Source organism: Rhinoraja longicauda, chromosome 31 (genome assembly GCF_053455715.1).
Source record: "Rhinoraja longicauda isolate Sanriku21f chromosome 31, sRhiLon1.1, whole genome shotgun sequence".
Classification (NCBI taxonomy): domain Eukaryota; kingdom Metazoa; phylum Chordata; class Chondrichthyes; order Rajiformes; family Arhynchobatidae; genus Rhinoraja; species Rhinoraja longicauda.
The window spans coordinates 1924411-1938263 of NC_135983.1; the positions used below are offsets into that span (position 1 = coordinate 1924411).

The 13853-nt window shown below is 47.8% G+C and overlaps 1 protein-coding gene across 2 annotated transcripts in view; it reads left to right on the forward strand.

Moving 5' to 3' along the window:
* The first annotated feature begins 528 nt into the window (after positions 1-528).
* Positions 529-13853, forward strand: part of LOC144608514 (disabled homolog 2-interacting protein-like) — a 588412-nt gene continuing 575087 nt past the window's right edge. For both annotated transcript variants that reach the window (XM_078426375.1, XM_078426376.1), the window contains exon 1: positions 529-776. In XM_078426375.1, the coding sequence (XP_078282501.1) occupies positions 701-776 (76 nt within the window). In that variant the 5' untranslated portion in view covers positions 529-700. The remainder of the gene's footprint in view (positions 777-13853) is intronic.

Sequence of the window (13853 nt, forward strand, 5' to 3'; positions counted from 1 at the left end):
ATTAAGGGGTTGGACACGTTAGAGGCAGGAAACATGTTCCCAATGTTGGGGGAGTCCAGAACCAGGGGCCACAGTTTAAGAATAAGGGGTAGGCCATTTAGAACAGTGATGAGGAAAAACTTTTTCAGTCAGTGAGCTGTAAATCTGTGGAATTCTCTGCCTCAGAAAGCAGTGGAGGCCACTTCTCTGAATGCATTCAAGAGAGAGCTGGATAGAGCCCACTCTCCTGCATTCCTGATTGGTCGCCGTCTCTGCCAATCATTCCAAACCTGGTTGGTGACTGGGCGAGAGGTACGTCGATCAAACCCGAGTCCGGCGGTGACTGGGCAGATCCGCCGCCTCTCAAGCCGTCTCCTCCTACCGCGCTGGGAGAGGGCGGGCCGGGGCGGGACATGGGCGGGGCGGGATGGGGGTGGGGCAGGGGGGTGGGGCATGGGCCGGGGGGGAGGGGGGCGAAGCGGCGCCAGGTGATTTAATTCGAATTGAATAAAAGGCGCTGACTGGCCACATGAGGAACGTCAATGGAAGTTGAGGTTTTTGGAAGAGAGGATAACAATAATAATAAAGACGCGGGGAGCGAGTTGTTGTGAGGAGGGGCTGGGGGAGGTGTGCGGACGGGCGGCTGAGGTGAATGTGAGGTGAGGTCGGGACCGTTACCGGCTCGAGCGGCCCCCGGACCCGCCGCTCCCCCTCCTCCTCAATGGACGCCACCATCGAGCTGCACTCCCTGCTCCACTTCGGTGATAGTCTGCACCACGGCTGGATCCGAGTGTACGGTGAGTCCGGCTGTCCGCGGCGGCCGTCGCCCTCGGAAACTTTGAGCAGGTGTCGGCGCGGGAAGAGAGCCCGCCCTCCACCCGAGCGGACAACCCCAGCGTGGTGGGCATTACAGCTGTGTACCCCTGACCCCACTCCCCCAACACAACCCCGACCCCACTCCCCCAACACAACCCCGACCCCAGCCCCCAACACAACCCCGACCCCACTCCCCTAACACAACCTCAGCCCCACTCCACCCCGACCCCACTCCCCCAACACAACCCCGACCCCACTCCCCCAACACAACCCCGACCCCAGCCCCCAACACAACCCCGACCCCACTCCCCTAACACAACCTCAGCCCCACTCCACCCCGACCCCACTCCCCCAACACAACCCCGACCCCACTCCCCCAACACAACCCCGACCCCAGCCCCCAACACAACCCCGACCCCACTCCCCTAACACAACCTCAGCCCCACTCCACCCCGACCCCACTCCCCCAACACAACCCCGACCCCACTCCCCCAACACAACCCCGACCCCAGCCCCCAACACAACCCCGACCCCACTCCCCTAACACAACCTCAGCCCCACTCCACCCCGACCCCACTCCCCCAACACAACCCCGACCCCACTCCCCCAACCCCGACCCCAGCCCCCAACACAACCCCGACCCCAGCCCCACTCCACCCCGACCCCACTCCCCCAACCCCGCCCCCAACACAACCCCGACCCCACTCCCCCAACACAACCCCGACCCCAGCCCCCAACACAACCCCGACCCCACTCCCCCAACACAACCCGGACCCCAGCCCCCAACACAACCCCGACCCCACTCCCCCAACACAACCCCGACCCCAGCCCCCAACACAACCCCGACCCCACTCCCCCAACACAACCCCGACCCCAGCCCCCAACATAACCCCGACCCCACTCCCCCAACACAACCCCGACCCCAGCCCCCAACACAACCCCGACCCCACTCCCCCAACACAACCCCGACCCCAGCCCCCAACACAACCCCGACCCCACTCCCCCAACACAACCCGGACCCCAGCCCCCAACACAACCCCGACCCCAGCCCCACTCCACCCCGACCCCACTCCCCCAACACAACCCCGACCCCAGCCCCCAACACAACCCCGACCCCACTCCCCCAACACAACCCCGACCCCCGTCCCACTCCACCCCGCCCCACCCCCCCAACGCAACCCCGACCTCACTCCCCCAACGCAACCCCGGCACAACCCTAACACTGAAGAAGTGGCTCGACCCAATACGTCACCCATTCCTTCTCTCCAGAGATGTTGCCTGTCCCGCTGAGTTTCTCCAGCATTTAATGTCTAACCCCGACCCCTCTCCCCCTCCACAGGGCCCTGACCCCACTCAATCTCTTCCCCCCCCCCCCCCCCATCACCCAACCCTAGCTCTCTCAAACAATTATGTTTGTTTGAAACTGGATTTAATTATGGTTAGGTAAATTACACTTCATAATATTGTGACGATTGATTTATGTTTCCGAGGGTGGGTGTGTTCGACTCGAGGTACAAGCACGTGTTTTGTGTGTGTGTGTGTGCAGGGCACGCCCGAGTGTGCATCGGCGGGCTGTGGGTGCCCACAGAGGTTGTATGCGCCACAAGATCGTGACTGCTATGGATAGGGTGTATGTATAGGGTGATCGCACGCAAGGTCGTCAGGTCAAAGGGCGGCATGGAGTCGATCAAGCCATCTGGAGGACATTAGCATACACGAGCAACACATGCAACATTTGCATTCTCACCTTAAACTGCCAAAATGGTCAATTTTTGTGCTGTAAAAAAATGGGGAAGAGGCTGGAGGATCTGGTGAAGGAAGAGGAACCGAGAGATGGGCTGCAGATCCTGCAGATGCAAGAAGCAGCTGGGAAGATGTCTGGCTAGCCGGCGGAAGAAGGGAAAAAGCGGCCGGGAAGGGAGGCAGGAGAGCAAGGCTGAGAAGCAGGGGGATGCCAATCGACTGGCGGTGGGAGAGGAGGAGGAAAGGAAGGGGTTGAGCGAGCTGGGAGAGGAGCAGCAGGAAGAACCTGAGCCAAAGGGTCTGCAGGGGCAGAAGCAGCGAGCGCTAGAGGTCGGTGACCCATCTGAGGGTGAAGGGCCCAGGAGGAGGTGGTGGAAGTGGAGGAGCGGTGTGTCAAGCCTGAAGAGGAAGAGGCCGATTGGCAGCAGAGGCCAAGCAGCAGCGAGAGCTGGGCTGGGAGTTGAGGCGGAGGACCAGGCCACGACTCTGCTTGGTGGCCCCAGCCACGAGGTGTCAAGTGGAAACGGAGCCCGGCTGATGAAGGCGGCGAGGGGCCAAAAAACTGCAGGAAGTGAGGTGCGGCGCAGGGGCGCTGAGCCTGGAGGAGCGCAGGAATGGGGAGAGGCGGTGGGACGCTCGGAGCGCCGGGAGGGTGCCGGAGACGCGCTGATGGGTGAAGATGGTTGAAGCCGAGCTGCAGCAAAGTGCACCCTCAACATACAACTGCAACACCATCCCAAATCAGGACTGACGAATTGTTCCACAACAGAAGTCGTTCCAAACATAAAATAGAAGAAAAAGACCAAGCAAAGACTAAGCAAAGACTAAGCTGCACTGAAAGCCATAGTAAGTGATTGCCTGCAATACATGGCTTGCAGTAAAAGGCGTTGCGTGGCAACAGTACGGATCAGGGGTCTTGACTTCGCCTGCCATGCAATCCCCCTTTAATGGGTTGTGGACACGTCCAAAAGATAAAGGTCAATGCAATGGGTGGAGTTGAAAGGAACGGTTCCTTTACAATGCAAGGATGATGCAGGAGAGAAGACAACAGAGTAAAAGGGGAAAGCGCCTGGAGTTGAAAAATAATTTTGATTACTCGTGGATTAAAGTGGATTTGCTTAGTGAAATTCAATTGTGGGTACTGTGTGAGGGATGTGCCACTGAGTACTAGTGTGTAACATGAACTTTTAAGTGCAGATGTTTAAATTGCAGAAAGCATGAAAAGCATGAGGTGATGGTATGACAGATAGAGATAGATTGAGATGTCAGAAATAGATAGTACAGGTGTCAGAGGTTTTGGGAGAAGGCAGGAGAATGGGGTTAGGAGGGAGCGATAGATCAGCTATGATTGAATGGGCGAGTAGACTTGATGGGCCGAATGGTCTAATTCTATTCCTATCACTTATGAAATCAGGATCTGAACATCTCTGGCAAGACTCGCACTTTTTGCATATTTTGTAATTGTCCTTGGTCAGCTGCCTTGCATGCTGAAGTATTTTTGGTGAATGTACATCCCTGTGTTATTGGGTAGTGATTTCTGGGATGTGGATCTGGTGGCAATGAAGGGCGGACAATATTTTTCCAAATGGAATAGTGTGTCACTTGGGGTACCTGCAGATGGTGGTAATCCCATGCTGCCTTTGACGCCTTGATTGTAGAGGTTGTGGGTTTAGGGAATAGTGTCAGAATAACCTTGGTAAGTATTTAGAGTGCATTTGTAATGTGGTACACGCAATAATTATTGTGCTCTAGTAGGGTTCGGTGAATGGGCTGCCAATCATGGGGCTGTTTTCTGAATCGTGCTGATCTTGAATTTGTGCATTGCTCATCCATAAGAAATACATTCTGTCACTTTCCTGATGTGTATTTGTATATGGTGTAAATGCTTTGGGTGCCAGGCTGGGATCATTCGCTACAGGATGCCATCTTCGAACCTCTGGAGTCTTTTATGTGGTTGAATTGGATGAGTTGCTGACCTTTTGGGTTGGAGCAAGAACATAAACAAGAACAACAGTAAGCTACTCTGCCCTTGAAGGCCATGGGCCTTGGCTGATCTGCCTCAGGCCTCATGTCTTCTGTGCCACCATGGTCCACCATTCCCTAATCTTTTTAAAAATATCTACTTTTTAAAGGGCTCCAATAATCTACCCTTCAGGGTAAATAATTGGAGATCTGCCATCCTCTGCAAGAAGTAGTGCCTGTACAGTTGAGTTTCAAATGATCACTTTCTAATCTGCAACTTTGACAAACCCACTAGGGCAATTTTTTTAATGATATTTGCACTGAGAAACTTTAAGCTCTTGACATTCTCTCCTTTGCAGACTGGCGCTTGTACTGACCTTGTTTGCTGAAGTCAATAGTTCCTTTGAAGTCAAAATTCCTTTGTCTTGCTGACATTGAAGGAGATGTTATTGTTTTGTTACCATGTTACTAGGCTCTCTATTGTCTTCCTGTATTCTGTCGTCTTGTAGTTCTTGCCCACCTAGATTGTATCACCTAAAAACTTGCAAATGGAGATTGAGCAAAATTTGTCCCCACAGTCATGGATGTACAGGGAGAATACCTGCAACCCCTGGTTAAGCCCTACCTGGACCCCCTGCAGTTCGCTTACTAAACAAAGGTGGGGGTGGAGGACGCCATCATCCACCTGCTCTATCGTTCCTATGTTCACCTGAATAAGCTACGACGCACTGAGAGTCATGTTTTTTTTAAACTTCTCCAGTGCTTTTAATGCCTGCACTACTAGGGAGCAAACTAACAAAGATGTGGGTGGATGCTCCATTGGTGTCCTGGATCACCAACTACCTGACTGGATGACCACAGTATGTCAGGCTACAGAACTGTGTCTCGGACATGGTAGTCTGCAACGCTGGGACAGTCCTCTCTCCCTTCCTGTTCACCATCTACAACTCTGATGCCTGCCACCTGCAGAAGTTTCCAGATGACTCTGCAATTGTGGGCTGCATCAGTGAGGGGAGGAGCGCTAAACACAAGTGTAGTCAACAACTTTGAGTGGTGTGGGCTGAACCACCTGCAGTTCAACACTGACAAGACTAAGGAGTTGGTGGACTTTGAGGAGAGGAACACCCCTGTCTCCATCAAGGGTGTGGATGTGCCGTTTATCAAGGAGTACAAATATTTTGGAGTTTTGACTACGGGTGCTGCACTGTAAGGAGTTTGTACGTTCTCCCCGTGGCCTGCGTGGGTTTTCTCCGAGATCTTCGGTTTCCTCCCACACTCCAAAGACGTACAGGTATGTAGGTTAATTGGCTGGGTAAAATGTAAAAATTGTCCCTAGTGGGTGTAGGATAGTGTTAATGTACGGGGATCGCTGGGCGGCACGGACTTGGTGGGCTGAAAAGGCCTGTTTCCGGCTGTATATATATGATATGATATGATATGATATACCTGGACAGTAAACTGGACTGCTCCAGAAATGCTGAGGCACTGTAAGAAGGGACAGAACCATCTGTACTTTCGGAGGAAGCTCTGCTCTTTCAAAGTCTGCAGTAAGATGCTGCAGATATTCTGTCAATATCAATGGGTGGCCAGTGCCATCTTCTATGCTGTCATGTGCTGGGGTAGCAGAGCGAAGGCCACGGACGCCAACAGAATCAACAAGCTCAACAGGAAGGTTGGCTCTGTCCTGGGAGTGGAGTTGGATTTGTGGGAGGTGGTCTTGGAGGGAAGGATGCTCAAACAGCTCATTCCTCCATGACACACTGGTCAACCCGAGTACCTTCAGCAACAGACTGGTTCCACTAAGATGCAGCAAAGAACCCCACAGGAGATCCTTTTCCCTGTGGCTATCATATCATATCATATATATACAGCCGGAAACAGGCCTTTTCGGCCCACCAAGTCCGTGCCGCCCAGCGATCCCCGTACATTAACACTATCCTACACCCACTAGGGACAATTTTTTTTTTTTACATTTACCCAGCCAATTAACCTACATACCTGTACGTCTTTGGAGTGTGGGAGGAAACCGAAGATCTCGGAGAAAACCCACGCAGGTCACGGGGAGAACGTACAAACTCCTTACAGTGCAGCACCCGTAGTCAGGATCGAACCTGAGTCTCCGGCGCTGCATTCGCTGTAAAGCAGCAACTCTACCGCTGCGCTACCGTGCCGCCCAAACTGTACAACTTCTCCCCCTTCTGTCATGAGGTAGACTGACTCCCCTTCCCCTGCCCCCCTCCTCAATCTTTACACATCCCCAACCCTGGACTTTCTACTCGTCACTTTAATTTAATGTTTCATGTATCTTGTGTTTTATGACTGTTGGCAGACCAATTTCCCTCCTAGGATAAATAAAGTTCTAACATATCTAAAATTAAGGAGCTGTGAACATATCCTTGTGGGACACCAGTGTTAAGAAATATTGTGGAGGATGCTTTGCCAACTAACCTTGCTAGTTTGCAGTCTATTGGTGAAAAAGTTGAGGAATCAGTTGTAGAGGCAGGGTGCTCACTCCTAGGTCTGAGAGTGTGGAAATGAGATTGCTTGGTATTATAGTGTTGAATGCTGAACTGTAGATGATTAAAAGTAGGTAGACACGAAAAGCTGGAGTAACTCAGCGGGTCAGGCAGCATCTCTGGAGTGAATGAAAGGGTGACGTTTCGGGTTGTGACCCTTCTTCAGACTGATGTCAGGGAAGGGGGTGGGACAAAGATAGAATGGAGCCAGAGACAGGAAGAGACAGTGGGAGAACTGGGGAGGGGATAGAGAGGGGAAAGTGTCTATCGGAGTAACATCCTATACAGATCATTAAAAGTAGTAGAAATGGGTACTTTAGAAGGGCTAAACATCCAAGGACGTACACGCCACTGGAGATAAATGGGTCTACTGTGGATAGAGTGAGCAGTTTTAAATAGTTGGGAGTCCACATCACAGGATCTGACATGGGCAACGCACATTGCCACACTGGTGGGTAAGGCAAAGCAGCGCCTTTACCACCTTAGACAGCTGAGGAAATTCAGAGTGTCTCTGAGGATCCTTCATTGCTTCTACTCTGGGGCTGTAGAGAGCATCCTGTCCGGCAACATTACAGTCTGGTTTGGGGAACAGCTCTGGGTCGGCAGAACGCACCATGGGAACTACACTCGTCCCCCTGCAGGACCTATATATCAGGAGGTGCAGATCCAGAGCAAGTAAGATTATGAGTGACCCCTGCCACCCCAGTAACGGACTGTTCCAGATGCTAGGGTCAGGCAAGCGCCTCCGCTGTCACTCTGAAAACGGAGAGGATGAGACGGAGTTTCTTCCCACAGGCCATCAGGACTGTCAACTTTTATAACTCCAAAGACTAAATTTTGTCTACACTATAGTAACTTTATTAACTTTATTTATATGCTGTAACTGTAATTCTTTTTTGTGCACAATCCGCAGGCATTGCCACTTTCATTTCACTGCACATCGTGTATGTGTATGTGACAAATAAACTTGACTTGACTTGAACTGCAGTGGATCAAGGCAGCCTGGGAGGCTGGAGTATGTGTACTATGACCAGTCTTTTGAAGAATTATGGTAAATGTCAGAGCCACTGGACTGTGGTCATTAAGGCACACTGTTTATTTTCTTTGACACTGGGATGATGGTCATCTTAATACAGGTGGGAACCTCAGAATAGAGTAGGGATAAATCAAAGATGTTTGTGAATAACAATGCCCAACAAATACTCTTGCAATGGTGTATATTGGATTGAAGAAAAGTTCATTAAAAGGTTAGGGCACTGTCATCTTTCATATTACAGTAGAGATTTTTTCCTTTAATTTTCATTGGGTTTTATTTTTCCATGTTATCATACTTGGTCAAATGCTGTCATAAGCACTATTTCAATTTGCTTGTGGAATATTGGTTTTTGTATTTGCTCAGTGGTCCTGGTGAGATTGATACTGAGCATCAAAGTGCAAATTCACTTGGTTGTACTGCTGATGCACCTTGGTTCACTTTGCTGAAAATAGACCAAATTGGGCTATATTAAACTAGATTAGATTTCTCCTGCCTCTTAGGACGAGCAAATGTTTCTTTTGTTAGAATGTCATAATATTGTACCCAGTTAACCAAGCTTTCCATTGATGGAACAGCCAACTGGTGGCATAGTAATCATTGATCTATATGGAGAGATGACCCCCTATGTTATGTGGAATGTGTTCCTAGATAAAGGATGTTGTGATTTTTCTGTAACAAAATCTGAGCATGAATCCAGAAACAAGAGTTGAAGATTTTTAAAAATCCTATTTTTGCATTTCAATTTTGTGTAGTGATTTATGAATTCTGTAAGGGTGAATTTCTGTTACCTGAACAGTCGTAATGTTGTGGTGAGTTGTACTGTTCAATTCTTGCTGTTTAAGTATTTAAAGATGTACATTTCCTTGAGATATTGGTTTCAATTCTACAACCTCCAGTTTGATTTTTTTTTTGTCTTTCATTCTGAGGGTGTTGACTGCTTGCTCTGGTACACTTCCACCGTGCCAGTTATCTTTCATTGACTTAAGGTAGATATTATTTTGAGTTTCATCAAAGTGTTAGACTTTATGGTGATTGAGAGTTACAATTTTTGTAAAAATTCCATTTTGTACGAACTAGTGCAGAAGCTATTTGTCTTTATGTAATAGGATGTCCAAGACAGTTCAAAGAAGTAATGTTCTGCAAAAGTTGACACCAGGGTTCATAATTAGATATTCTGAGGAAAGAGACTTGAGGAGGAACAACTTGACAGCCACCGGTGGTTGTGATTAAAATCTTCAGTTGGCTACTGAAAGAAAACTGGCATCATTGAAGATTAGAGATGGGGAAGGAAGATGGTGAATTTATAAATGGGGAATTTTTCAGTCGAATAGATTAACAATTATGTTGGGTGCAAGTGATGAACTAACTTATCTTGGGACAGCCCAGGACCAAGACAGTGGACCTTTGAATGAATTCCAATTTGGAAGATGGATTTGGGGTAACATTTTTCACTGAAACAGACTGGGAACGTGTGGACGGATTCAAGTGATGAAATTGTTCTTGGCACAGCCAATTAAGCTACTGGGCATGTATAATGTCAACAAATATGCACTATTTGATTTAAATACAATATGCTACTCTGTCAATTACTAGGGCTAAACTGGGTCAACAAGGGATTGTGGTGAAGTAATGCAAATAACCTTGCCCTGTAACAACACAGAAGTAACCAGTTTTGTCCACACTGTCACCTAGGGAAGTAATCACATCCTCCATTTCCCTAACCCCCTGCAACTTATCTTCCTCATACCCATTAATTCCCATTTGATTCAGTTTGGCATTTACTAACACTTGAGGTACAATGTGCATTGCCAATTAATTTCCCACCATGACATGGGAGGAAACCAGAGCATCCAGAAGAACTTGCTTGGTCACTGAGAGAACATACGATACAATAGAATTTTATTTATCCCAGGAGGGAAATTGATCTGCCAACAGTCATAAAACACAAGATACATGAAACATGAAAACATGAAATTAAAGTGATGAGTACGCTGCCTAGTTTGGAGTTGTAGTAAGTGTAGGTTGGCGGTTGTCGTAGCTTGCCCTACTCCCTGTTGTAGTGGACGTCCTAGGTCGTGAAGATTGGGTAGCCGGTTGTCGTCAGCTTGCTGTCGTCTAGGTGGTAGATTGTCGTGGGCATGTTTTTCGGCGATCTGCTACGACTTTAACAGTCGCCTTAAAAATCGGGTAACTGGGACAGACCCTTTACACTGGTTCTTGGTGATGCATCGCTTTAGTTAAGACAGTTTTAAATCTGTTTATTCTAAGGTCACCTATTGCTTTAAATCTCAGCAAATGTCATGATTTTGCATATTTTAGCATGCATATATGCAGCAGATTAGTACACGCACTATTGAATGGCAAAAATAAATTGTTTTGTAGTGAGGAAAAATGGTTTAAATGTATCATGCGAGACCAAGAACCTGGTGTTGAGGCAACAGCCTTTCTCTCAATGTCAGCAAGACAAAGAAGATAATGATCGACTTCAGGAAGCAAAGCGGTACACGTACCCAGTGTTTGCATTGACAGTGCTGAAGTATAGATGATTGAAAACTTCAAATTCCCAGAAGTTAATATCACCAACACCTTCTCCTGGACCACCCATATTGAAACAATGACCAAGAAAGCACACTACTTCCTTGGAAAGCTTAAGAAGTTTAGCATGTCCCCTACAACTCTCCAATTTCTACAGATTTGGGAACAGCTCCATCAAAGACAACAAGAAATTGCAGCAAATTGTGGATGCAGTCCAGACCATCACACAAACCAACCTTCCTTTTATGGACTCCATTTATACTTCAGTAAGGCCTGCAGCATAATCAAGGGCAAGTGGCACCCTGGCCACTCTTTTCTCCCCCCTCCCATCAGGCAAAAGGTATAGAAGTGTGAAAATACCACCAAATTCGGGGATGGTCTCTTCTCAGCTGTTATCCGGCATTATCCTGCCACATCCTGCTATTTCTTCAGTGTCAAAAATCACGTCAAGGTTCAAACAAGCGTAGCCTCCTTGCTGAAAACTCTCGAGCCAAAGACTCGCGCTTTGCCTCCCAAGACACTTCATCTCCAAGGCCGCTCCCAACAAGGCGACAGCTGTGCTTTCTTTTATCTGATGCCTAATCAACTACTTTAGGGCTGATTAGTAAATTGATTAGAAAATTACCTGAACCTGTGTCTTGGTGCTCTTTTTGAATGGCTTCTACCTATGAGTCACCTTCTTTGGTCACTAACTTTACAGCCAATTAACTCTTTACTCTGTTTTTAAACTGCCTGCTTCTCTGTGCTCCACGCAAGTATAACACTAATTATTCCTCTGCCAACTTGCCCAACTGATCACAATCCTGCTGTTATTTTATGATTACCATTTTTGCTTTTTATCTGTCATCTGCAAATGTTTTAATTATGCCTTGTACATTGTCATCCAAACCGTAATGGGACCAGCTGCAATCCGGGAGGCACACCACTAGTCATGGGGTTCCAATTCCACCATCACCCTCTGCTTCTTTCCATGAAGCAAATTTTCTATCCAGTTGGCTTTGCCCTCATCAACCTTTTTAGTTGCTTAAAAAAATCAGATTCATAAGACATGATCTCCCATGTACAAAACCATGATGACTCGCCCTAATCAGCCTCTCTGTCCAGCTACACATATATCGTATCCCTCAATACTCTCCAGTAACTTGCCAACCACACATTTTAGGCTCATTAGTCTATAGTTCCCAGGCTTTTCTTTGCAGTCCTTCTATAGAGGTGCATCGTTAGCCAGTCTTCTGGCACCTCGCCCATGTCTAATGATGATTCACATATCTAAGCCAAGGCACCTGCAATTTCTTCTCTAGGTTTCCACGGTGTCCTTGGATAAATCTGATCAGGCCTAGGAGGTTTGTCTACCTTCATAAGCCTTTGGACTTTCAGTACCCCCTTGACTGTAGCACTGACTGCCCTCAAGATGCCTCCATTGACTGCCCCAAGCTCCCCGGAACTTGCGTCTTTCTCCACGGTAAAACAGGAGAAATACTCAGAGGGCCATGTACATCTCTTGTGGCTCCACACAGATAACTGCTTTGATTTCTGAGATGCCCTATTCTCTCTCTAGCTACACTCTTTCCCTTAATGTATTTAAAATCTCGTTGGATATCCCTTAATATTATTGGTCGGAGCTATCTTCTGCCCCATTTTTGCCCTCTTGATTTCTTCCTTAAACATCCTCTGTTCCCAAAACTCCTCCAGGGATACACAAGATCCTAGCTGTCTATACCTGTCATATATCTCCTTTTTCCTGACCAGTCTCAATTTCTTGTCATCCAAACTTCCTTGCTCTTTGTGCCCTGAAATGTTTTCATGCTTCAAGCATTCCACGTAACTCTCCGACATTTTTGCCACCTCCAAAAGGATCCCACCACTAGACGCATCTTCCCATCTCCCCTTCCACATTCCACAGAGACTGCTCCCGCAGCAATTCCCTGCTTAACTCATCACTCACCAAGTACCAATCCCTGCAACCATAGGAGATGCATCACCTGTCCCTATACCTCCTCCCTCAACTCTGTCCAGGGACCCTGACAGTCCTTTCAGGTTAAGCAGAGGTTCACTTGCATCTCTTCCAACCTCATCTACTTTATCCGTTGTTCAAAATGTGGACTCTTACATCGGCGAGACCAAATGTAGACTGGGCAATTGTTTCGCTGAACACCTTTGCTTAGTCTGCCTGAACCTATCTGATCCTCTGGTTGCCAAACACTTTAATTCCCTTTCCCATTACCTCACTATCCTAGGCCTCCTTCATTGTCAGTGAGGCTAAATGCAAATTGCAAAAAAACTAAGGAGCTGATGGCCTTGCCAAGGCAGTGTAAAGTGTAGATAGCGTCAGTCGAAAGGAGGTGTGCTTGATGGTCTGGGATATGCCACAACTCTGCAATTTATTGCTGTAGTGGATGGAGATGTTCCCAAACTATGCTGTGATGCTTTCTACGGTGCATCTGTAGAAGTAAATGAGGAATTTTGGGAACATGCCAAACTTCCTAAGCCTTCTAAGGAAGTAGTGGTATTGATTAGATGTGTCTGGGCCAGAACAAATTGCAGGTGATAATTATTCCTAGGAACTTGAGGCTTTTGGCAATCTCTACATTGGCCCCATCAGTGCACAGCTGAGTGAGCGTACTATTTCACTTCCTGAAACCAAATACAATATCCTTTTTCTTGCTCACATTGAGGGAGATGTTTAGGAAGGAACTGCAGATGCTGCTTTAAACCGAAGATGGATGCAAAATGGTGGAATAACTCAGTGGGACAGAGAGCATCTCTGGAGAGAAGGAATGGGCGACGTTTCGAGTAGAGTCCCTTCAGACAGATGTCGGGGGAGAGGGAGATACATAGATCAGAGAGAGGAGAAGAACTTCTTCAAAGTAGACACCTTAGGGAGATTTCACAGTGGAGCAGACAATGTGTAGAAAGGAACTGCAAATGCTTGGTTAAACCTAAGATAGACACAAAATGCTGGAGTAATTCAGCCAGACAGGCAGCATTTCTGGAGAGAAGGAATGATGTTTCGGGTCAAGACCCTTCAGACTGATGTCAGGTGAGAGATACATAGATCGAAGAGAGGAGGAGAGGTTATTGTCTTGGCACCAGGTTATGAGGTTTTCTCTACATCACACCTATCCAATGTCTTTTAAATATTGTATTTGCATCTTTCCCCTCACCCCGTGCTAGATAAGTATTTTTTCTCCCGATCAGTAAATGCCAGTTATATGAATTGCTGAATTACTGCTGAACATAACTTTAAAATGCTTCTACATTATGTA